Here is a 26622-nt window from a genome sequence, read left to right as displayed (position 1 = left end):
ATCCATTGATCACTCGGATTTCACCATCGGGGTTGATCTTATTTTGCCATACATCATGATTCAGTCAGATTATATATGGTTATCAGTGACGTGCTGGTCTTGCGAAACAGACGTGCTTGTGTCACTTCATGATGACAGTATGCGTATGGAGAAAACTGTGACGGCAGTTAAATCTGCTGCTGACAGAGAGTTGTCCACAGGCCTTGGTTCCACATGACAACTGAAACAACCTTTGACGTTTACAACTATATTTCAGGGCTTCAAAGGCTGCCACTTCTTTCATAGCTGGTTAACTCTGCACGGCCATGTCATTACTTTTGCTGTATAACAGCCAAGCTATTTCATCACAGAAAAGGGAAGGACATAAGGTTTAGAAGTTGTTACAGACGATATTTCTGGTAAGAATCAATTCGTAACTCTCAAGCAGTGGAAAATCTGACTTTGTTGAGCAAAGTCAAGGGATTTTCATGTCTCTTTGTGTCAAATTTGTGGGGAAAGTATATCAAAGAGAAAGAGGCAAAACTCGACATCCATAAAAGTTTCTAACATGATTTGCAGGAGCCTCTGTGTGCAAGTGTGATAAGATTCGGCCTGGGAAATTAACATCAAAATATGTTCCTACTGAGTCTTTTCTGACTTCTAAATGATGGTGAAAAATGTGTTTGTTCTGGGATTAACGACCCCCCCTTTTAGGGAAAACACCTTCAAATGTATAAATCCAGCAAGTAGTTTCACTTTGACATGATTTTGCTGTGCGACCTTCATATCACGCAGCATCTCATATCTGAGGCGAGTGAAATGTATTTCCTCATTAGTATGCCACAAATGTAGGAGGCTGTGTACATGACTCCCTCTGGATACTTTTCATCAAGAGAAAACAACAGCAGCGATTCCATCATTGTCAGTCGGTGGATGCTCCACTTTGCATATGTGCCCATAGCGCTGCTGTTTCAAATCTGCTCCTTCCCGAGGTCTCTCTGGGGGGGGAGAGTGCAGCTATGATGCAGGACAAATGAACATGATTTGGGGTTTCTATCTTTGGTACTGTGCTAATACTAATGTTAATGGCACACAAGACTCTAGGATAAATCACAACACTAGGTATGAGAACAGTTACACTACCAAGTTCCTACCGAGTAATCTGATTGGACAAGAGGCATTCCATGAGTGCTAGGACGACTTTTCACTGTGTGTATCACTCCGCCTCAGCCAGGTGTTCTGAATACTCTAAATTAACATTCCGGCAGACACACCTGATCAGGCTGGTTGCTTGATAAATAAACAGATAAATATACATTATACAAAGAAGCTGCTCTGTAGTAACACGAACAAAGTCGCAGAATGCAGAGAGGAGAATGTTTGGGTTGCTTGGCAACAGTCCAGTTTTAGTTAAGTTGTGTAACTTGTTGAGTAGGTGGAGCAAAAAATAATCTGTTGTTGATTGTTACTTTTTACTTTACTTTTATAAAAGCAATATCATCACGGCTACGACTGAACCACAGCGGTTATATTCAGCACAACACCCACTCACTCACGTGTGATGTCGCTTAAGTAAATCTGAGGGGCAATTTCTATATAGTTTCTGTTCTAGCACTAGAACAACAGATTCGGGGTGGAAAACTTGAGATACTAAGATCTAAAATGATGATGATTTTTGTAGTGATTTCAAATATTTATCAAATAATAATAGCACCACATATTTTATTGAGAAAAAGCTCTTTTTGTATTTTTCAGAACAAATAGAACAATCTAGAAAACGTTATAAAGATTTAGCACATGTTTCATTTTAGACTTACTGTGGCTATGCACCTAGCTACATTTTCACATTTATCTCCTTGAAAAAAAAACAACATTCACATGACCTTGTTGAACATTCAAATGTAAATTTGGGAACATTGCAAATGTACAGACAACGTGGGTCCAGAGAAAAAAAAAAAATACAATTAAGTAAAGACATGAATAAAAATGATGAAAACAGAAAAAAGTGTGCAAACCTTCCAGAGCTAAGAATGAACTAGGGACAATAAAATATGAATTACCAACTCAATCTAAAGTCTTCAACAGAACGCTGAACAGACACAAAAAGATAGTGGCCACTTAAAGAATGTTTCACTGTCACAATCACGGTTTGTAATCTCACCTTAAACCAAAGGGTTTAAGGTGAGGGTTACCTACAAGTATATAAGTATAAAAGTATATAAGTAGATATAAGTTTAAGTTAGTATAAAAGTCAGGTTGCAAAATATGCATTAGTTTAAAGTCTAATTAATAACTGAAAGATGTTTGGGTCTGTAATTCTGTGAGTGTACAGAGAAAAACATCAGATTCATTGATGTTAAGCAGTGTCACAGCACATTCAGCTACATACCAGTGATTAATGATGAATTGAAGAGCAAAAGCAAAACGTGCTCGTATCCCTGCTTGTCGCAGAGAAATTCTACAGCAAAGATGTCCATGCTAAGAAAAAAGACAAGAATCCATGTCCAGCAAAGTTCAATCCAAGTTGGCAGGTTTCACATTTCTTCTCGCTCCGTTCCATCTCCCTTCTCACACCCAGTTTAGACATCCAGAGAATTTGTGTTAAATCCACCCAAAGAGTGTAATTAGCTTCTCACAACAGCATGTGAGCCCATCAACAATCATGTGTCTTTGATTGATTATAATTCGCTGTTACAAAAACACGAGAGTTACAATTACATGGCGTGTTAGAAAAACATAAATTATAGTAGCCAAAATGTTAACAGGGAGACATTTTGCAACCTCTAATCATTTGATTTCACTGCTCCCATCTGCAGCTTTTTCAGCCAATTTTCCCCAGTGTTAATTAAAAACACAAGTCCGATATAAGCTGTTTGTGGGGATACTAGTAATGGCAGATAATGAGTTAGCCCTCCAAACGATTACTTCAGCATTGAAGCAGGCTTTTGAATTCCTTCAAGATTCACTGACAGAAAGTAATCTCAACAGATCTAAAAGTCTGGTTGCATCACGAACAAAATGAGAAACTCTGTGGATATTTGTTTTTATAATCTCAGCCGTGAGTACAGATTGTGTGCACTAGAGGGAGCAATGTCGTGTGATCCCGATTAATATCATGTGATCCCACGGTGAAGGACATGTAAACAAAGCAGAGGCCAACTAAAAACCTGCTGTAGCAATGCTTTGCATTAAGAAAGAGCAAAAGTTGAAAGTCTGGTTGAGTAAATGTTTCAGGAGACGCAACTTGAGTTGTCTGATCCGTCACGGAAACTTGAGGTGAGATTGTACCTTGTTTTCTCTCCACAGTAGTACTGTATGCTAGCTAACGTTAGCCTCTGGCCTAAAATTGTAACCATTTTCCTTCTCTCATTCGTTGGCTATTGAGGACCTGTGTGGAAAATTCTGACGTTATCATCCAGATTTAAATCTTTAAGGTCAAACATGTTGGAAAATATTGGGATGACCCCAAACTTTAGGAGGTCTGACATTGGATCTATAAACTCCCCCCATTACAAGATAATCTGGGCAGGACAGCGCTACCAACCAAGGACCCAAACCCAGATTGATGGGCCGTCCAAATCAGGTACAAATTGGTCTGATCCTTCTGTAGTCTAAGACCAGCCTTAAACCAATCATTTATTCCTCCTCGTTCTTCAACAATCTTTCCCTCTTCTTGTAACAGTGAAAAAGAAATAGGGTACAATACAGTTACAGAGATTTGAAGCCCTTTTCAGCTATTACAAGTCTGAATTTAATAGGGCTATGCAAGATGTGGCTTTTCTTGCAGTTTCACTTTCTCCCCTTCTCTTTTTCTGTTCCCAAAAACTACCGTCATTTCAGGCGAGAAACATTTCTTGTCTTAGTCATACTTTATATTAGGCCTCCGTCTTTTTCTGTCTTTTCTTATGTAGAAAACACAAAGTCGTGTTGCAAGAGCACAGCCGTACCACGGTAAAAATCACCAAATCATCAGAGCATCCCACTGAGCTATTTTGAGCATCAGTCCCTTGACAGCTTCACAGCAACCACGCAACAATGTCAAGAAATTTCCCTCTGTGTGCTCTCCATTTCATAAAGGCAAAGGCTAGAGCATTGTCGACTGGGAGGGGAATCGTTTCTCAAGCTCTTCCACGATGGAGTTCATTTTTGGGTTGGGCTGGATATGTTGGGGTGGGGGGTCTCCTCCTCCTCCTTCTTCTCCTCCCCCTTCTCCTCCCCCTTCTCCTCCCCCTTCTCCTCCTCCCTCCCCTGCTCCTCCACCATCTCCTGTTGCTGCTAATGCATCCAAGGAGTCAAGAGAATCTAGAGAATCCATCGAGGCATGGCTCTTCATTACCTTCTTGAGCGGGATCTGTTTCTGATCGATCTGGCTGAACATGTTGGCCACCGACTTCTCAATGTCCGCAATGTTTTGGATGTTTTTTAAGATCCCCTTTAGCTCCCTTCTAGGAGGTTCAGGCTCCACAGGGAGGGGTGGTGGAGGTGGCCGGAGGGACACAGGCCTCAGGGCTGGTGCCTCCGAGAGCGACGGAAGGACGAAGGTGGAAGGACGAAGGAGTGAGGGAGACAAAGGGGGAGGGAGAGGTGGAGGCGGAGGAGGGGGAGGCATTGGCAGAGGAGGTGGGGGGGGGGGGGGTCCGCCGTTCTGTGTGGTTGGATTGAGGAGGAGGGGAGGAGGAAGGCTGGTCGCGTGGACAAGGAGATGGAGGATGGGGAGGAGCAGGGGAGGAAGGTTGCCATGGACGAGGGGACGGAGGGCAGAGAGGAGCAGGCGAGGATTGGTGGCATGGTGGAGGAGTTATAGGAGGGGGAGGAGCAGGGGAGGAAGGATGGCGTGGTGGAGGAGTGGAAGGAGGTGGAGGAGCAGATGTGGGAGGTGGAGGTGGTGGTGGGGATGGCGGAGGTGGTGGTGGAGGAGGGGTTGATGGTGGATCAGGGATGACCTCTAGATGAACCTGAAGTCTCTCATCCACGCTCTGATTTCCTGTTAAATTTACCCCGAAACGCCGCAGCACAGGCGGAGTGGGCTTGTGGCTGGGTGGAGGGGTTCCTCCATCACTTTGAGTGACAATGATACTCGGGGGACCCTCTTTTATATGAACAGTTGGGTTAGACTTGTGATACAGAGGAGATTCAGGGAAAACAGAAAGTAGGATATCAGGCGACAGAGATCCTCTCGAGTCTCGGTTCTGCCTTTGCCTCATTTCCTGTAGCGCCTGTTGCTCGAACTGTCTGGCTTGTTCTTTGACCGTCAGCTTCGGTTCCAGACTCGGGCTTCCAAGTAAGTCTGAATCCAACCCTCGGTCAAATCCTGAATCCAGACCAGCATCTTTACTATCTTTGAATTCAGCCTTAAGAAGCTCCAGCTCCCACTGCACGGGATCCATAACCACTTGGCGTCTCAAAGCGTCGTACATCTCCCTTCGATGTAGTCTCGATGGGAGAGTCCAGCTGTGTCCACCCCCAGATCCCCAACCGCTGTCACTGCCGCTGTATCCGCCAAACCCCACGTCTCCCGCAGGGGAGCTGAGTCTCAACCAGGCATCTCGAAGACCTTTTCTGGAAGGGGAGAAATTCCCAAGAAGATCTCTTCTTCTTTGGCTCCGTCCAAGAGTGTCAGGGCTACTCAAAGTACCGTCCTCGTGGTAGATTGGGTTTTTGATAGTCAGGGGGTTTTCATCAGAGAGAAACGTGATGCTGGACTCAGACTTGGGCAGGTTGTGGAGGACGCCTCCATTAGCAATGCACTGTCGATGGGCAGCGATTGCCCGTGTGGCAAAATCTGAGATCAGGCGCTGGCGGTCGCTTTCATCCATACTGCCACCCCTCGCAGCACGTCCGTGGTTTGCCCGACTGGTACATGGATGTAGGAAAAAATGAGACAGAAATATGGAATGAAGGGAGAAATAATGAAGAATACAGATGCAATATGAGGGAGAGGAGGGTATAGTGAAGCGCAAAGATGTGATCCAACTAAATGTAATGGACGAGGGAGATAAGGGCTGGATGAAATTTTAATGAAAGAGCTGTGATGCATAGAATGGTTAAGTAGAATGTTTCACAAGGTGGATCGACAAAAGAAAGAAAAATGAAGAATGGGATAAAAGGCAGGAAAAACGATTGTCTGTTGGAGCTGTAGTTTGGTAAATGAAATGCAAAGAGACTTAACATTGGGGGATGAATGAGGAAAGGAGTGAGAGGAAATGGCCAGATTTTAAAAGAGTATTTTATTGATGTGCTGTTTTTACCAGAAGGGAAGGAGAGGGAGCACTAAAACAAGTCTTGAAACACAAAGGAAAAGATTGCAAACAGATTTTATGTACGCTAAAATTGATGCACAACAAAGGCGCTACTGAATCGCAACTCTAAACATGCCAGATCTGTTGGGACACGGGTGCGATGGAGTTCTGAAAGTATGCAAATTTCCTTCCAACAAAGGACTGATTATATCCTCATCACTGGTTGAAGAAGCTTTAATCAGAGAAATCTCCAGTGCAGTTTGTAACTTTGTTTGAAACTCTGCATACTCTTTTAGAACTCCATGGCACTTGGCCGCAAACTTCTATGCCGGGGAAACAAATGCAACGAGACCTGACATCTAATCAATGCAGAAGCATAACCAACCTTCAGCAGCACACCGATTCTCTCTGATCTACCAAACTTACCCCGGACATCAAACAAGACAAACCACTAACAAGCACGGACACAAAGACAAAACTAAAGCAGCAACACTGTTACAGCCTTGTGTCAAACCCGCCACAGATGTGAGGCATTTTTCAACATCCTACTCACTTTGGTCTGTCAGTCATGGGTAAAGGTGGACGGAGGGGAACAAGAGAAGACGTACAGATGAATGCATCAGTCACCATGAGAACAGGAAAAGAAAAGTGATGAAATGACAACAAGAATGATATTAAAATGGTCAAAGTTGTGAGAGGAGAGAGCCAGCGTAGGTTCATACGGTACAACATAATACACAATCAGAGTATACGTTAGGGAACACTGGTATGTAATCTGTTATTATGATTTAAAGCCCTACAATTTTACGGCACATTGCTGAAATGGCTGACACCCTAAACAAGGGAAACAATCTACTGTTGTCCACACGGTGTAAAAACCTTCCACATTATATAATCCCAACATTTATTAGTAACCTTTTAGTTAAATGCACCGAACCTTCAAGTCAGAACTGGACGCAATACTTCTCTGGTCGCAATTATGATTCACGATTAAGAAAACTGTCTTTAATTTGTCTGACAAACAGCATCTGTTGAAGCAAAATGTAGGAACTATTTCACCTTTTTGGAGTTTTTGATGAAATTATAATAGTTTAGCTCAGCAGGGAGAGCTTAGAGATGTAATCCTAATACAATACATGCCAATTTCTTAGTATCATCTTGAATAGTTTGGATTCAATTTGTCTTTAATTTCACATGCTGAAGGTTTTACGCTGTTTTCTAATGTGTCACATTTAATCAAGAAAAGCTTCAAATAACCAAAACCCTTCGGTGGAAAACTACAAACATTTTTCAGTGAAAAAGTCTGAACAGAGGCGCCGGTTAAATCCCATATACAGAGGCTGTAGTCCTCAATGTGGCGACCCCGGTTTCAACCGCCACCCTGCGCCCTTTCCTGCATGTCATCCTCACTCCCTCCGACACTATTCACTGTCCTCTCTCTAAATAAAAGCATGTAAGGTAAGCAGGTATAGGTCAAAACAACAACAAAAACAAAACAAAGAATAACTGTGAAAAGAAAAAGATATTGCCTTTATTTATAGGACAGCTGAAGAGGCACAAGATATATTGGAAGAAGAGAGCGGGGAATGACACGCAGCAAAGGGCGGAAGGAGTCGAACCTGCGGCCGCTGCATCGAAGGCTATAGCCTGTGTATGTGGGGCGCCTGCTCTACGACTGAGCTAAACCAGCGACTTAGGTGCGTACATAAATAGGAAGGCATGTTACGTAAATCTATTGCACCTCATGACGTGACACAAGTGATTGCAATAACATGTATTCCTAACTAACACAACTTTTAACTTAACTTTAAAAAAAATACCCCATTAAATGTGCTGCTAATAATACGTTAGGAACATTAAACTTCTGCTTGGTAATTGAAAACAGACATTAAAACCAGAGTCTGTCTAGAGAGCAGCCAAATGTAATTAAAAAGGGGGAAAAAAAGCCTTGAAAATCAGTCTAGTGAGCAGTGTGATAATGGACCTTAATTATGAATGAGCAAACTTTTACACTTTACCAGGTTTTATACTCTTTTGGGATTATTTAGTCCCGACAAGATTGCAGTGATACAAAGGACGCACACTCACGCTCACACAGAAGTCTTACACGAGAAATCCCAAACTGCTTACCTTGTGCGCACTCAAATACACGCACATTCCCCCGCACACACACGAAAAGACCTTCCCCACTACAATTAAACATGCTCTGCAGCTTATCAATAGAATTAATTATAGCCCAAGGTGGTCTTTATAAATTACGAGCTGCATTTATTTCAATTATCTCATATCCAAGTTCATTTCCGCGCACATTTTTCAGAGGATCGTTTGGACTGCTTAGTCTCTCACACACGCACACGCACACACACACCTACACACCCATTTGGAAATCCCTTATTGTCATTTGGAGATAGTTTCCACCATCTTGCATATGAATTGCTCTCGTGTTAATGGGAGTGGGGAGGCATATCAAGGACAGACAGGAAACCAGTGATGCATGTAATGCTGATAAGAGTTCCTCTCAACTTCTTGTTACCGCTCCAGCAAGGAATTACAAATGAACTATACGTGTAATGCCTACAGCGTGTGTGTGTGCGTGTGTGTGAGGTTGTTAAAACTTTCAGATAAAAGTTAACACAGTGTTTCTAAGTACAGTCACTATTAGACTCTTGTTTAACCAAACTAACAACTAACAAATTGGAAAAAAGATCAATTAAACAAAGTGTAAAAGAGGATGCAAAGAAACAGAATCTACAATAAGTGGTGAAAGAAAATACGCCTAAATTACACAGTAATCAAGTAACTTTCTGAGGCAGCAGAAAATGTCCTTGAGCCCTGATGGGGGTTGAGATGCAGGGCAGAATGAATAAAAAGTCATTTCTGCATAATCATCAAAAAGATTATTTATACTGCCTCAATCTACCGGCCATGGTTCACGGCCTTATGATTAGCAACACTTGAGTTTCAAAACAAAGCAATTAGTTGCTAAGGGGACAAATAGGGGTGAGCCAGAGCGGGGGAGGGGGGGAGGGGTCTGTGTGGGATGGGGTTGTTTGGGCGGGATGGATGGGGGATCTTTCAAAATTGCAATTTAATACTGTAGCGGTCTGTCCATCCATCCATCCATCCATCCATCCATTTATCCATCCATCCGTCCATCCATCTGTCCATCCATCCGTCCATCCATCTGTCCATCCATCTGTCCATCCATCCATCCATCCATCTATCATCCCTCTATTAATCCATCTTGCCATCTTTTCATCCATCTTTTCATTCACCTATCTATCTATCTAGCTTTCCATTCATTCATTATTCATCCATGATCCATCCATCCATCCATTTATCCATCCATTTATCCATCCATCCATCCATCCATTTATCCATTTTCCATCCATCCATCCATCCATGCATCCATTTATCCATTTTCCATCCATTCATCCATTTATCCATCCATCATCCCTCTATTAATCCATCTTGCCATCTTTTCATCCATCTTTTCATCCACCTATCTATCTATCTATCTATCTAGCTTTCCATTCATCCATTATCCATCCATCCATCTTTTCATCTATCCACCTATCTATCATCCATCCATCTTTCCATGCATCCATCCATCCATCTAGCTTTCCATCCATCTATCTATCTATCCATCTGTCTATCCATCCTTACCTCTATCTATCTATCTATCTCTCTTACTCTATCTATCTATCTATCTATCTATCTATCTATCTATCTATCTATCCATCCATCTATCTATCTATCTATCTATCTATCTTTCCATCCATCCATCAGACCAAAAAGCTAAACAAAAAGACTCTGATTCTGCGATCGTCTGTAAAAGCTAATCAGGAACAAAACATATTTGGAAGATATGTGAAGGACTTTTTGAACGGCGTTATTGCAGCAACCAGTTGATGAAAATGAGTAAACTTGAGAGGCTGCACTTAAAGTGAATATTGTTCTGTGGGCAGATCTCTGACCTTCACTTTATCTTGTCTACAGTGCGGACATTAGTATGCATTACAACATGGAAAATGACAAAGAAAGAGCCGAACGTCACTGAACTTTGTGAAGATAAAATTGCAGGGTTTATCTTTAGCTGCTAATGCATGCAAAAATCAGAGCTTTGTTTGGTGTCAGTTTGATGTGGAGCTCTCGGGCTCTGTTTGATTAATCCAAGATTGTGTCGTCTCTTCAGAATGTCAGTTTTCTCTAGAATAAGAAATGTCTTTAGACTACAGAACGAGCTTTGAAGCTACGTTCACGATCGTTTGAGGCTATTTTGAGAGACATCTCAACTAAATCCTTACAAGGGCTCTCAGCTCAGGAGCAATTTGAAAGTTCAACGAAGTTACTCAAGTGAGATGAATCAACAAGTTTAATTCCAGTGAGCGGGCACGTTTGAGTTGCTGTCACTGATCTATCAAGAAAAGAAGTCTTGAAATCCGTCAATCAGACTTCAAAACACAGTAACTTAAACATAATTTACTTTCATAAACAGTCCAAGATGATCTCTGATGTAATGCTGAGGGACGACCTGCATGTGTGGATACTATAAAGCTCTCAAAGCAGGAAGAAGGTAACCTGACAAAGGCTGAAGTTTAACAGCCACAGCATTGTGAGCCTCTGCTCTGGCTCACGAGTGCAAACACCGCTTTCACACTTCACTTACATGGCGTTGTCACCCAGCTCCTCGTACAGGTTGTTGGCAGTGCCTCCCCCAGGTTTACCCGTTGGCAGCGCCATCTGGATGCGGGCAGTTTTGGCACACTCGGCCTGGCGTCTGGACACAGCAGAGACGACACACAGTTAGTCATCCAAAGAGAGTACATTCAGAGGAACATGTAAAACGTAAAATACTCAATCTAAACCATATGTTAAGTTTCTTTTTAACCTTTGTGATACTATAGTCTGTCTGTGTGGCAAGTCTGTCAACATTATGTTATATTCATGCTTCTCAGATGATGGAGCCTTCCAACTTTGATGATCCTCTGATCTTTTCTCTACCACCACAATCAGGTCGACAGTTTCTTTGTGTGAAATGACTCATCATTGGACGGATTAACGCTAATTGCTGTGGACAAACTTGAATGCCCTCACGATGAATTGTAATCACTTCCCCAGGTTAACTTTATTTCCACAATACCAGCAATTCCACTTCAGTTTCTGTGGTACTTTGTGTTGATTTCTAAAGTAAGGTTAGCATGCTAACGCGCTAATCTAAGACAGGGAACATGGTAAACATTATACCTGCTAATATAATATAATATGTATAATATAATATTTTTATTCCCTGAAAAATGAGTTAAAGCTCCTGTGAGGAGTTTTTCACTGGTTATGAAACAGACTGAAATTAATTCTGATGACTCAATATGAGCTACAAAAGTAATCCAGACCATCAGCGACAAGATTGATTATTTCTATATAGTTATTTTTAATGCCTAAAACTGCTGGCGGGGGGCAGGTGTCAGACAAAGCGATTAACTGCACGCTGCCTTTGTTTACATTTTCCAGGGCAAAAGTTTAAAGTGAGGGATACAAATGACTGTTAAAGAAAGCAGGAGGAGATTTGTTAAAAATCACCACTTAAGCATGTACAGGACAAAATAAGCAAAAAGATAAGAGGTACGGCTTTGTCCACAGGGGGCGCCAAAACGTACAAACCGAAGGTTCCTCACAGGAGCTTTAATCTGCCTCTCTACATGACTTAAAGAACATTAATACACACTGTATATGTGGAACAGTGTCTATCAGATTGTCCTTCATTTTCCAAGATCCTGTTGAAACAGTTGCATTAATTTCATTCATAGTTAAAAAAAGACTTGAGAGAGGTCCTGAAGTGTGACCAAAACCTGGACACAACAAATGTCTCCTTTCTATTCATGTCCTGTATGTTAAACTGTGGCATGTTACAAGGTAATGTACAGGTTATATAAGTTGAGAGGAGTCAAAGTCTGCAAATTGACTCTATAAAAATTTGTGTATTATTCTGATTAGCTGCTGGTTATTCATGCCCAAATAAGGCTCTAGCAGGAAAAATTAATGAGTCAGTTGAACTGAGTGAGTGTGCTTTCCATTACTCATAATTCTCCTTTTACAAATTCTTTCCATCCATTATCTATACCGCTTAACCTGTTAAGGGTCGCAGGGGGTTGGAGCCAATCCCAGCTGTCATTGGGTGAGGTGGGGTACACCCTGGACTGATCGCCAGTCCATCACAAGGCTGACACATTTACCCCTTTCCCATCTAAAATTATGTCACAGGTTTTTCAGACCTGGGAAGACTTATAGATGCTGATTGTCTCTTCCCATTGCCAGTGGAGTATACTCCTGTTGGTCTCTTTTCTGCTGCGTCACCGTCTGACGTCACAAACGCGCCCGAAACAGGGTTAGCAAACAGTGAAGATGTTACGGTGGTTAGGTCTTTATTGTATCTATTACTCATTCAGTCTGTTTGAAATCTGGAACGATGTTCGATCGCTGCTCGGGCGGAGACGGGCGGAATTTGTAGCTGAGATAACAAAGAGTCGCAGAAGGTACGAACGGAGCATAGCATCGCGCCGGAGAGGGGTAGGAGATTAGCGCGTCGACACAGGTTTTGTGTTCCCATCAATGCCGATCGGAACTTTGACCCGGGTCTGAAAGCTGATTATAGCCTTTCCCACTAAGCAAAAAAGCTGAGTGTTAGCGGGTTTTTTGACCAGTAAGAAAACGGCTATAGAGACAGATAACCTTTCACGCTCACACCCGCACCCACGGGCAATTTTTAGAGTCACTAATGAACACCTTGTCTTTGGACAGTGGGAGGAAGCCGGAGTACCTGGAGGGAACCCACACACACATGCAAACTCCAGGAACCTTCTAGCTGTGAGGCGACAGTGCTAACCATTTACAAATTAAAAGTTTAATCTAAGTTAGTTCTTTTTCTCAGAGTCGCTCTCACTTTAAGTAAGAAACTGAAACACAGACAAGCGGACAGACTCTAATAAAAACATCAGTCTCGGACATTTACTGATTCCATTTTCTTCAGGATACGTTTGATCTGACTCACTGCCCTTCCTGACCTCATCTGCTTTATTAAACAGTGAAAGTCAACAGATTAATCAGAATGAAAGCTTTAAAGACAGACACAACATTAATATTTCAGCATGGGAATAAAAAAAACACAGTACTCACTCTTTGAATCTGGTGTGGACAGACACAGCAGATGAGAGAGGGAAAGAGAGAGAGAGAGATTAGTGAATATTTGAAGCATAAATCACGCAGTACCTCTTACTTTGCAGGTTTACTTTTGTAATTTGCAAGCTGGTTGATCAATTGGTCTTCATTACAGTTAGTTAGCAACAGAAGCTAGTGATGATTATGCTGTTGATTACTGCTTTGTTTTTCTGTCTTTAAATCGCCTCTCCGCTCCTGTCCTTTGTTTGTTATTAGTCTCTGTTTCTCAGCGGGATGAGTAGCTCTCTCCAAAATCACTGATCCAGTGTGTGTGTGTGTGTGTGCTTGCGTTTAGAAGACGGATGAAATTAATGGCCTTTCACGGTGGTTAGCTAAACAAACTATTAGAATTGGCTCTGGGGGACAGGCTGCCATGCTGAATCACCTGGGGAATTGACTGGCCCAGGTGATAAAATGATAAATAGCGCTAAAGGACGTCCTGTGGGAAAGACTGCCGGCTCGGTCTATTTTTTCAGGCTGTCGGGATTCTCTTCTAAGAAATTCATGAGTTCTCCACACGGCTTGTTATCTTTTTTTAGCCTATTTAAAGTTTTTTTTACACCGGCATGTTTGGAAGGACTTCGGCAGCGGCAAATTGATGTTGAAGTAGATGGTTTCACTTGGAGCACAATTATGTTAGCGGCTGGAATGACGAGCGCAGAAATCACATGAGAAGTACATTACAGAGAAGATTACGCACTTTAAAAGATAGGAGTTAGTGATGGGCTTTTATGTCGGAACGCAATAGATGTAAGAGCAGCCAATGACGTCTGCACAAAAATCTACAACCCTGTGCAGCGATGGGGGCTGATTCAGAGCGAGTCCGTCTCTTAATTCTTTCTCAACTCCCTGTTCTGTTTGTGGCATTAAGCTGAAAGCCACCTTGAGGACCTTACAAAAACTTAACACGACAATTTTCAGTTGAAAGACGTTTAAAAGACGACTACAGAAACTGTTGACGTTCACAAATGGTTCAAAAGTGAGTCATCGCACATTCACACACATATTAACGCCAATTGTCAAGTCACACCTTTTATATTTAGCAGCTAAAATGATCTATAAGTGAGCAGTGCATCACAGTGACCAACAAAGCAATTCCTGCAAACACGAGTGGAGTTGGATTCGGTCTTACAGGAGCTGCATTATGTCTAGTGCTCATTACTGACGGCCAGGGAGGTCTACGTTAGTATCCAGGGGTCATTCTGCCTTTGTAGAAAATACGAAGTAACCGTATTAGGTTCTAGATATTCAGACCTGTTTTCAACCAAATATTCAAGTTGAAATCCCGGTTGGTGCTCTTTGCAGCTATGACTAGCAAGGCAGAAAGACCTTACTGTGTGACATCACGCGATATATTTATGTAGAACAGTGAAAACCAAAGAGTGGGGGTCATTTACAATAAATAAATAAATAAATAAAAAGTAGTAGTTGTCTTCATTTTGACAATTTGCTATTTGCGACGCTTTTGCTGCTTTACAAACAGTTAGATGTACGTGATGGATTATTCATCTGCACTGAATTACCGTAGGCTCACTTTCACATGGAATTTTTGCTATGAAACATAAAATTCATTGGGACGACATTATTTTAGTCTCAAGTGTTGAACAGAGTTGCGTGATGAGAGGTTTCACTCGGCCCCCGAAATAATTTTCAGTTTCAAAGTGGGCCGCAGCTACGCTTGTGTTTGGGAATGGCTGATGTATAATTCAAACAAGAGCTTGAACTGAAAAAGTATCTGCTGCATGAAAAGCAAAAGTAGCATCTGTAATGTAATGTGTAATTTTAGAGTGAACATGAGCAGAATTAGAAAGGTCTGTGAAACATGTAAAGAGCTGGAGAGAAATCAGAGGATCTGCATATTTTGTTCGGAGATGAGTGTCATATGCTTATGCGTTGATTTGGTTATTACAATTAGGGCAGACAACAGGTATTTGAAATTAGGTGCTTTTAAGAAGAATGTCCTTCTTTTGTTTAAGTTACATTTGTTGCACTGTGGTCACACTGTGTGCTATGCTGTTATAATTGGATGTTCTGTTATTGCTCTATAGCATGTAGGCTTGGTCTTGAGTCAGGTTTATAAATACTTAAATAAAGTTCATTTTGGGGGGAGTATTTTCAGCTGTGATTATTACACCTTTGTTGTATTGGTTAGTTTTTATAACAAGAGAAAGAAAGGGTTAGTAGAATTGACTTAAAATAATCTACAATCCTCATGGTTATAATACTGTTTTAAGGGAACATGCTACCAAATGCAAAGTTGTGGCTAAATGTTTTCCAGTTTTTGGACAAAAATGGAGTCGATGGCACAAGAGAATAACCTATATAAGCATTGGCAGCACAGGCAATGACTGTAAGTCGTTCAATTCACTGTTGTTTTTGTTGGTAAAAAGAAGGTTTAGAATATCACCAGTCATTTTCTTTAAACATGAACCCACCAGAGTAAGCTCCTACATCTTCATTTAACCCATCTCTTCCTGATTTAAGTGCCAATTTAATTCAAAAATAACAAAAAAAAACCCACTACACATAACTCGTACTTACTGTCTGTAGGTGATAATAACAATCAGTATGGCAGGGACGCAGCAGATAATAATGATAACAGCCAGAGCCAGCAGCGCCCCCTCGGTGTAGCCCACAGACTGCATGGCTTTCTTCACGCTGGTCACCACCTCTGGGGTTCGGATCTCCAGGATGCGTCCACCAGGAGGGAGGAAGGGCTGGAACTCCTTATTGATGTCCAGGAGTTTACCATCAAGAAACCTCGGGAACAGAAACACAGCGGTAACTGAGACTATATCGAGTGTATTCGGCCATAAACGCTACAAATTAACTTCAATTACTTAGTAACTGAATGTGTTTAAAGTAGTTGTCTGTTTGTTTGCACCCTTAAAAAAGCTCCCAGTCAAAGTGAGGACTGAGCATACTTTGTAAGAACTTCACTTCCTGTTTGCTTAATCTGACAGAAAGTCCAAGATGACTTCACCAAAGTACTTAAAAACTTGTGTGAATGGCAGCACTCCAAAAAGCTAACTTCGGCTGATAAATACAGAAATTAATTAATTTCAAAGTAACTCCACTTTGGTCCCTGTCCTCTCTCTGTGATAGAAAGCTTCTGGAGAGCTGCCATGTTGCTTTTCATGGATTTGTTGGCAGAGTTCTCACTTGTGGAGCTCCTGCCTGGATACAGCTCTGTTTGTCAGCGGGTCGATGGCATAAATCATGAGGTCCGACTTGGTGTAATCTTCCTGCTCCATTCCTTCACCGTGGCGATTGGGCCCGATGGTTTCCACGACAACCTTTGCGCCTGGTATCTGCTCCTGGACGTAGCGTTCCAAAATGCTGAGGAGGAAAAATAACACATTTGGGCTCATGAAACAGGCAAAGAAAGAGACACACATTTCTTTCCCTTAAGTTCGTCACAATTGACGACCAGTTCACCTTAAAGGTTCATGTGGCCTCGATTGCTCGGCCATGTCGACTTGCCCTGTACAACATCAGGAAGATCAGACCCTACCTTTCAGAGCATGCAACACAACTGCTGCTACAGGCTCTCGTGATATCACGCATTGATTACTGCAACTCCCTACTTGCAGGCCTTCCTGCATTCTCATTTAAACCTCTGCAGATGATCCAGAACGCAGCAGCGCGACTGGTCTTCAATCAACCCAAAACAGCACATGTCACTCCACTGTTCATATTCCTCAACTGGCTCCCAGTCGCCGCATCAAATTCAACACCCTGTTGCTTGCTTACAAAACAGCAACAAAAACAGCTCCTGCCAACCTGAACTTCCTCATCAAGGTCTAGACTCCGTCCCGCCCAGTACGCTCTGCCAATGAAAGGCGCCTGGTGCTCCCATCACAACAGGGCACTAAGTCTCTAACTAGACTCTTCTCCTCAGTCGTCCCCAGGTGGTGGAATGAGCTACCAAACTCCATTTGGTCCACAGAGTCCCTTTCACCTTTAAGAAGAAGCTAAAGACCCAGCTCTTTCATGACGACCTCCACACTTAATGATATTGATGCTATTGATGCAAAAGAGGTCCAAGGAAGGAAAACCAGTGAACTGGCGACAGGTTCATGGATCATTGGCTCATTGGCATAGGTTGGCCCGTGTGGTCCGATCCAACAGAAGAACTACTGTGGCTCAAATTGCTGAAAAAAGTTGATGCAGGTTCTGATAAAAAAAGGTGTCCGAACACACAGCGCATGGCAGTTTGTTGCGTATGGTGCTACGTAGGCGCAGACCGGTTAGGGTGCCCATGCTGACCACAGTCCACCGCTGAAAGCGCCTAAAATGGGCATGTGAGCATCAGAACTGGACCACGGCGCAATGGAAGAAGGCGACCTGGTCTGATGAGACCCATTTTCTTTGACATCATATGGATGGCCGGGTGCGTGTGCGCTGCTTACCCGGGAAAGACATGGCACCAGGATGCACTATGGTAAGGAGGCAAGCCAGCAGAGGCAGTGTGATGCTTTGGGCAATGTTCTGCTGGGAAACCTTGGGTCCTGCCATTCATGTGGATGTTACTTTGACATGTACCACCTACCTAAACATTGTTGCAGACTGAGTACACCTCTTCATGGAAACAGTATTCCCTAACGGCAGTGGCCTCTTTCAGCAGGAATGGTTTGAGGAACACGACAACAAGTTCAAGGCACCGACTTGGCCTCCAAATTCCCCAGATCTCAATCCAATCGAGCCTCTGTGGGATGTGCTGGACAAACAAGTCTGATCCATGGAGGCCCCTCCTCGCAACTTACAGGACTTAAAGGATCTGCTGCTAACGTCTTGGTAGCAGATACCTCAGCACACCTTCAGAGGTGTAGTGGAGTCCATGCCACAATGGGTCAGGGCTGTTTTGGTGGCAAAAGGGGGTCCTACACATTATTAGGCAGGTGGTCATTATGTTTTGGGTGATCAGTGTAAAATCCCTTACTGTACAGTATTGATTTCTTCCCCCCCAGAAACACCACTGCAGGAAAGCTTCCGCTGAGATGTGTGCATATTTCTGTGTGTATATTTGTGTTTATGTGTAAGAGAGAATAAAGCGAGTAAGGCAGACAGCAAAGATGGTACGTGCTTTAAAACATCATTATGAAGTTGTGTGTGAAGCAGGGCTGAGCTGCGACTCACTGGTGATATCATATCATACATAATAGATAACAGAGTTTATGTTTGGTATAAACATTGTCCCTTTCTTTAAATAAGTAAAAACATATTTGGCAGACTGTGGCGGGGAGATAATGTTACATTCAGGGACATTTCCGCGAACATGCTGAGCCGCAGTGGAGCAAAGTCGGAGTATCTGACATTTAAAGCTTTCACTGTGGTGTTGATTATGTCATGTTTTTTAAGGCCTGGGCACAAAATGTTTGAGGTGTAGCAAAAGAAATGTTAAAAGGCTAACTTGGCTTCAAAAGGCAGGAGCCAGCTGGTAGCATAGGGTACTATAACAGGTAGCATTTCTGCGGTAATTCATCTTAAAAGGCTCGTCCTCATACGCACAAACAAGGATGTGAATGTCTAAGTGCATCTGTAATCACAACTTGTCTGTTTTTATGATGTTAGTATTCTGTATTCTCTGTAAGTGCGGTCTAGCCGTGGTGGTCTGTCCCCGTCACAGTCCCAGTGCGAGTTCTAGTTCAGCAAAGCACTCGGAGCCTCCTTCTTTCTGGGACACTTTATTATGATTAAAACACTATTTTTAAACACCACACTGTTTTTTTTTTTGCTCTTTAGCAGCTCTTGTTGATTTCCCCATGGTAGCAATTACAGCTTCTGTCTCTCCTATGAAGCTAAATCAATATGGAGAAAGCAGTGGAACTCAATGATATAAAAAGGCATCAAATAAAGGTTAAAACTTTCTTTCAGAGCTGCATGACTTTTTAACGAATAAACAACAACCCTTATACAAAACTACCCACAATTAGTGACTTTTCAGACTTGTTTTTAAAGTATAAAATTACATATGAGGTATAATTGTATAAAAAGATGATTGGCAAGTGTTTGTCTATCAATTTCTAACTATAGGTTTTCAGTAAGCGAGGGGACAGGGTTCAACGGATGCTATACATGTTGAAGTGAAACTCCTTGCTGCACAGACGCAAGGGAAATACAAAAATAAAGATGTGGAAGGCGGAGTAGATGAACCCTGTTAGAGAGTAATCGCCCATTTGGGATACATAAAGAAACAAAAGTAAAGCGGAAACGCCCACAACGAGGCAACACTGCAGCTGCAATCTGATTGGTTGGGGCTTTTTGTCAGGGGGGTCGTAGCACAAAAATATCTAAATCTGAAAGCAGGAGCATCACAGAGGAAGTGTGAGTGTGGGGGGAATCTGGTCATGCAAGAATACAGTATCTGAACGCAAGCATAGCGTTTCAGCACAAGCAGAAATAAAATCAAAGTGCAAGCAGGAGCTGTTTCAGTGTAAGAGCAGGGTTTTAGGGGAAAGCATGACGAAATAAAAGCCAGAGGAGCGCCTGTTCATCTGTTTGTGGTAAGTGTCACTTTCAATGTAAACAATTAAGTGACGTAGAGGCTGCACTTGGGCTTACTTCAGCGGTATGAAAAGAAACCACTCTTATCGTGATTTACTTGCAATTATTGGGTCTCACCTTTGCCGAAATAACAACATCATGATGCAGATTTGTAAAAGGTAAAAATAAAGCTTTTTCAGGTCTGTCCTCAAGAGGAGAAGAAAACAACTTTTAAAATGCTCGTTTGTTGAACGTAGGTCGGATCGATCATTTCTGATGCATTCGAGGAAGTCGGGAAATCTGAACGCTGAGCGGCTTTTGCAACACAGCATCAAGGGAATTTATCTCAAGTTGATTTTTTGAGCTAGAGCAGATTGTTAGCTGAACTGACTGCAGATGTCTGTTTATAGAGATTAATAAGAAGCTAAATAGTCGTCAGATGACTGCGAGCTTCTGCTCTCCACACAGACTGTTTTTCCTGCATACACTCAACTTACAACAAATGGAAACCAGAACACTTCCAATACTAAAATCTGGTCTAGAATCTGTAAATAGTGATTAAGCAAGGCTCTAAAACTGAAAGATAGGTATAAAAAACATCGATTATCTACATCTCTTATCCTGTTCAGGGTCGCGGGAGCCCTATCCCAGCTGTTAGTGGGCGAGAGGCGGTGTGCACCCAAGAGTGATCGCCAGTCAGTCACAGGGCTGACACAGAGACAGACACTCACATACACACCTAATTTACAGTCACAAATTAACTTAACAAGAATGTCTTCGGACTGTGGGAGGAAAGTGGGGAGACCGCACGCATGCACAGGGAGAACATGCAGACTCCACACAGAAAGGCCCCTTACGTCCAAAGCAGGACTCAAACTAAGACCCTTCTAGCTGTGAGGCGACAGCGCTAACCACTGCACTGTTTGAGAGATGTTCCTTAACATTTGTATATTTTGATTCTCATCCCTCAGGGTAAAAAAGATAAGATAATGTTTGTTACCTGAGAAGCTTGTCTTTGTTCTTCTCCACATAAGTAGGCGGGACGTTTGATACGACCACCTGCATGTCCAGCTGGTTCACCACTGACACCTGCACAACAGAGAGAAATAGATATAAGACTCAGTGCTGCATTTAAACACAGTTGGAAACTGCACTTTCAGCTGTGAATTATTTCACTGACACCTTATCAGACTGCACACCACTGAAGAAAAAGATACCATCCACAATCCTGCTGTGCTTCAAGCTTGTGATCATCTGAATTTATGTCCACATTTTTATACTCCTCATAACACGCTGGTTGAGTAAAATCATGGAGAATCTAGAATATAAGATAAAACCTCCTCATAGGAAGATTATAAACCTGTCACTAATGTCAGAATTTAAAATACACGCACCACTATCTCCGCTTTGCTGCTGTGTCCTTGACCGTAGTTGTCCGTAGCAACCACCTCAAACTTAAAATACGACCTCCTCATGTTGCGGTACATGATCGCCGTCTTCACCAAGCCGCTGTACGGCTCGATGACGAAGCCGTCTTTGCTCTCTTTGGTGTCTTTACCGGCGGGAGGGGGGATGATGAGCCGGTATATCATGGAGCTGTAGTTCCCCGTGTCTCTGTCCAGGGCCTGTGAAATGAGGAAGAGATTACAACACAGTTTCATTACTACAATCATTATCATTATTATGACTGCAGTATAATCGCTGTTATAATTAAACTCTACCATCATAATCATCCATGCAAACCGCACAGTGATCGAGTCATTGTTGCGATTATCTTAATCAATTCTTTGCTGTGTGATTATCATGATACGATCAATTAATCCCACGTGTGTGAGCAGCCAATCAATACGCAGCACGGCCATGTTTAGTGATTATTATGTTGCTGTTTGTCTTGTATTTCTCACTCACTAAAAAGGCCACAAATAAAGCTGTTTTATGGATTCTTGTGCACACGTTAGATGTCACACTCTGACTCACCAGTAGGGGGTAAAGTGCTGTATTGTATCTGTTCTGTCCGTCTGGCTAACCACCAAATCTCTCCCTCGTTCACACGTTCATGCAAACCTCACACTCACATCCAGACACACTCTCAGACAGACATTGATTTTTTTACCTTGTCTGTTTAAAGAAGGGCCGAGAGTATAGACTACAGATTCAGCTCTGAGGCAGCCGCAACATCAAAGGTACAAGAAAAAAATCTTCTTATGGCGAGGGAATAAGGAAATAGAAGCAAGGACGAAAAGAAGAAAGGAAGGTATGACAGAGGCATACGTATAGGAAGATGAGGACTGAGGGAAGAAAGGATGTAAAGATCTGTTCTGTGTCGCAGAGGAAGACACTTTAAGGCAATACACTCACACCTGCAGTACTATCAACCACCTGTAGGACTGCAAAGGGACAGGTTTGTCAAAGAAAACACATTCTAAGCTAGGAAAGTGACAAAATTAAGTTTTTAACTTGTTATGAAACTGAATACAATATTACCTCTAAACCTCTATTTAACTGAAAAAGAGTAAGGGCCCGTGTCCACTGGCAGTGCCCACAACCTCAATTTCACAGCTCTTCTCAACGGCGCTTACGTTACGAAAGCGGTATCACAGCACTTCCGCTTCCCTTGGTACTGACCGTTAACTCTGTTTAAATTGCTCTGTGTGCTTAATATTTGCTTTTATTCAAAGAAAGAAAACATGAAAACAATAGAAAGGAATCGTGGCGTTAGCAGCAGATCTACACCTGGAATTTGTGACCTCAAAAAGGTCTGGGTGCATGAGAAAAATGTCAGCCAACCCCAAGGATTAGTTTCTTCTCTGCCATTGTTGTTGACAAACAAATGCTCATCGTTCACATCTCTTACCTGCGCAGTTCGGGATCATCCCTTATCAAAAACTTAAACGCAGTCTCCTTACTGAATCAATACAGTCGGATCGGTCAGAGAGGGAGAAGTGCCGTTGACGAGCGTGGCGGTGTTCCAAAAGTTGAAACTATTTTCAGCTGAGAGCGCTGTGAGCGTTTTTTGCGCTGAGGACTGGTTTTGTAAAGAAAATAGGTGCTGCCAGCGCAACAAACGCTGTTAGTGGACACAGGCCTTTAAGCTTTCAGTTTTTAAGGCCCTAAATTGTGAGAACACCCTCCCCTGGATCTCAGGACGGCAAACTCCATTGGAATTTTTAAACCTCGCCATATCATTTATAATATCTTATTCTTTGTTTTTTCTATTTAACGAACTAACTTCTCTATTGCCCTCTCCTTTATTAATATTATTAGATTATTGTTTTAATTGTTATTATATGTTTTTCTCTATCTGATCTTGTATTGTCAAGCAGAGAATAGTACGCACACAAACACAGGGCAGGATCAGCAAAGAGATAAAAAGCAGAGAACTGAAAATCATTTATGGGCGACTGAGGCTCAGTGGTAGAGTCCGCTGTCTCTCAATCGGAAGGTTGGGGATTCGATGCCTGACTGCTCACATGTCGAGGTGTCCTTGGGCGACACACTGAACCCAAAATTGCTCCCGAAGGGACAGCCATGAATGTGCATCGGTCCTGCTTAGAGATTTGCACATAGGCCTTTGCCATCAGTGTGTGAATGCGACATGTAGTGTAAAAGCAGCTAGAAAAGCCTTACGTAAGTACAGCCCATTTACCATAGAGCACAAGCGAAACACGAGTCTACCTTGGCAGGACATGGATCTTAAATATGTCCCACTGAGACAGGATGCGTCTATTCTATTCAAGAGATACGTTGCAGGATGCCAGGTGTACACTCCATTACTGTGAAACAAGTGGCTTATATAATGACATTCATGTTGATGCATATATTACCTAACAGCTGCGTTTTAAAAACAAATAGTTCCCAATAGAAGTTTCTTCTTTCTTTCACCTCCTTCAAAAACAAACAAGCCAGATTGAGATCTGACGACAGCATGCGTACCGGTTTTGTCCACAGGGGCACCAAAATCAAAAACACTGAAAGTTGCTAACAGCTGCGTAGACACAGACAGAACATAGACGCTGTGATTTTTTAAATTTGAGTTTACAGCTGTGGAAAAAGTACTGAACTGTTTGAAAGACATTCTGTTGTTTGGTTAATTGGGAACACGATAACTATAGCTCTAAACTTCCTGTAATTTCCTGCAAGTATACAACAGTACAAGTTGTTCGCTAACAGTCTGGGCCCGTAGTCACAAACATTCTCAGAATACTCTCAGAGAGATCCTAACTTTGCTTAAAAACTTCCAGCGAGGAGTCCGAGCCAAGGGGTGATTAAGGAACACTCTCAGAGCAACTCTGAGCGAGGAAGGGACAGAAACTTTTATCTTAGTGAGGAGGCGTGGTTGACCCCGTTGCTAGGTATGACACATTCTTTCAGAAGCTGTGATTGGCTGATGCAAAAAAAGCTCTTTCAGTGATGATGGGGAGAAGGACAGTGAAATCTATCGGCCTACTCATAGTATTTACTCAGACATTGTGTAATTATGAACACTATTTTATGTACTGAACATCTCTGTTGAATAAACTGTAAGCCACACTTTAATATAGCTTATAAGAAGCTGCGTTTGCTGCATTTAACAAGAAGAACCAGAAAACCCAACTGGATGGAGGGACAGTGTTTACTTTTACCTCAAGTAGTTGATGAATAAAAAAACATTTTAGGACATAAATTCAGCCCCGGTTTTACAGCTCAAACCAAGAGGCAGGCATGGGGAAATGTAACGCAGCAGGTAAATGCATCTTTCCCTCTGGTTGTGCGCACTAGTGAAGAGTGCGAAAAGCAGTGGTAGGCTCTGTGTTAAAGTCTAACGTGAGAGGGGAGACTGCAGCACCCAAACGAGAATCTGCAAGCACAGGTGAGATAGTTTACCTCTTACTTGTAACTGCTGTCAAAGTTAACTTAGATGCAGAATTAAAATATGCCCGTGCAATAATATGGATGTGCGTTCCATACCCAAGCCCGCTACACCCATGCCTATTCCCTTTAATTGTGATCACTCTGCTGATTGACGGCTGCGACAGACCCAAGTCATCACTGCTGCACATTTTTCCAGTTGCCATTAAATATTTTAATGTTCACTTTCATTTCTGGCAATATTGCGTTGTTGTGTTGCACATCTAATGAGATCTACCACAAACATGATCCCTGCACGATCCACTCTGTAGGCTATTGTTTAATTAGTGTTATTCAGTGTTCTGAGAACGTTTCTCCTATCTCTTCGTCTTTCCGCCACTGATTTGTTTAATAGACACCAGTTTAGTCGATGCTAAACAACAAGCTAACTTGAGCTAGCGGGCTAGCAGAGAGGCTAACAGCATCTTATGTTCTTAGAAAACGTCACGATTCTAAGAATTTTCTTAGAATTTCTTCACTAGGAGCAACTCTTTGTACTAGGAAGCTTTCTGAATACGGGCCCTGTACTTTATTCCTACACAGTATGTAATCAGGACAAAGCTTTTGGCTGTAACTTTCCTCCTTTTTCTGACAGCTGGAGGAGGAGTGTGGACATTTAAAAGCCCGCCTGTATCACTGTAATTGTAGTGTAGAAATAATGTATCCTCTAACGTGAGTGTATTGACAGAGCACTTTAACAAAGTTGTCACGGGCTGTAAACATTTAAGTGCCTTCGAAACTCTTCCCGTTCATTATTCGCCCATTTTAACAGGAAGTGAACAACGTGGACGCCAAAATAAAAGCACCCACTCCTGGGCCTCCCTGCACACCTGAGTCTCATTTAACATTTTGTTCAGGAGAACAGAGTCACTCTGTGAGTAAAGTTCATTTTCAAGCTGGTGACAACAATGTGTGAACAAATGTAGCTTCCTGATTCATGTCAGTGGAGCTGCTGTGATGTGCCGGAGCAGCACTTTAGCAAAATATCTGAAAAGGGGAAAGGATAGATTTAACATACTGGCAGGGCTCTGTGGTCGTCATAGTGGACTATAAAGTATTTGTTGCTGTGATAACTTTCCACACTTGCATGATGCTTTTACTGCTATAGTGCTTTTTCACCAAGTAAATCTTCAAACTCATGAATATATTATTAAAACAGGGCTTCTAGGATTGTATTCTTTCTTCTCACCGCGCCTCCAGCAGCAACACACAGGTCGCAGGTACAGGACTCCGGCCTGTAAAAGGGAACGCTATGGCAGGAGTTTAGCTCCCTCTGCCACAGCTTCATTAAAGAAACAACACTCGGTAACTGAAGGGAGGGAAAGTGCTGTTGTGTGTATATGTGTCATGTATTTTGTACATGGTACCTATGCAATCTATTACCCCTTTTCCACCAGCGCGAATCTGGTTCTAGTTCTAGTGCTCGTGCTGGTTCGGAGCTGGTTCAACTTGCGAACCAACTTGGCACTATTTTGTTTTTTCACTTGCTAGAGTACCGTGGGAGAGCCACGTCATGACGTCACTCTACGTGACCACTTTCCCCAGCAGAGCTTGGGCCCTTTCCCTCACAATAACCATGATGGCGGACTACATGGTATGCTTGCTGGTGTTTGCTCCTGGCTTTTCATAATCACATGAGATCCCGAAGAGAACTCATGCGACTCTACCTACAATTCTTTGCTGCCAATTGTGCTTTACATGGATGCCGACTTTTTATCAGAAGAAAGGTAATGATGCACCCATTTTTATCCTTAATAAATCGGATCGTAAGATGTTGTTAGCCTCTCTGCTAGCCTGCTAGCTCAAGTTAGCTTGT

The 26622-nt window shown here is 42.4% G+C and overlaps 1 protein-coding gene across 1 annotated transcript in view; it reads right to left on the bottom strand.

Moving 5' to 3' along the window:
• Positions 1-26622, bottom strand: part of LOC138593144 (protocadherin-15-like) — a 211046-nt gene that overhangs the window by 20782 nt on the left and 163642 nt on the right. The window contains exons 30-35 of the mRNA XM_069664016.1: positions 21314-21544; positions 20920-21008; positions 16596-16772; positions 15975-16193; positions 13392-13400; positions 10888-10998 (exon numbers count right to left, since the gene is read on the bottom strand). Of these exons, the coding sequence (XP_069520117.1) occupies positions 10888-10998; positions 13392-13400; positions 15975-16193; positions 16596-16772; positions 20920-21008; positions 21314-21544 (836 nt within the window). The remainder of the gene's footprint in view (positions 1-10887; positions 10999-13391; positions 13401-15974; positions 16194-16595; positions 16773-20919; positions 21009-21313; positions 21545-26622) is intronic.

This window comes from Semicossyphus pulcher, unplaced genomic scaffold, assembly GCF_022749685.1.
Source record: "Semicossyphus pulcher isolate SPU_LCO1_2020_fin unplaced genomic scaffold, fSemPul1.0.p SCAF_16, whole genome shotgun sequence".
Classification (NCBI taxonomy): domain Eukaryota; kingdom Metazoa; phylum Chordata; class Actinopteri; order Labriformes; family Labridae; genus Semicossyphus; species Semicossyphus pulcher.
This window is presented reverse-complemented; position numbering and strand designations above follow the sequence as displayed.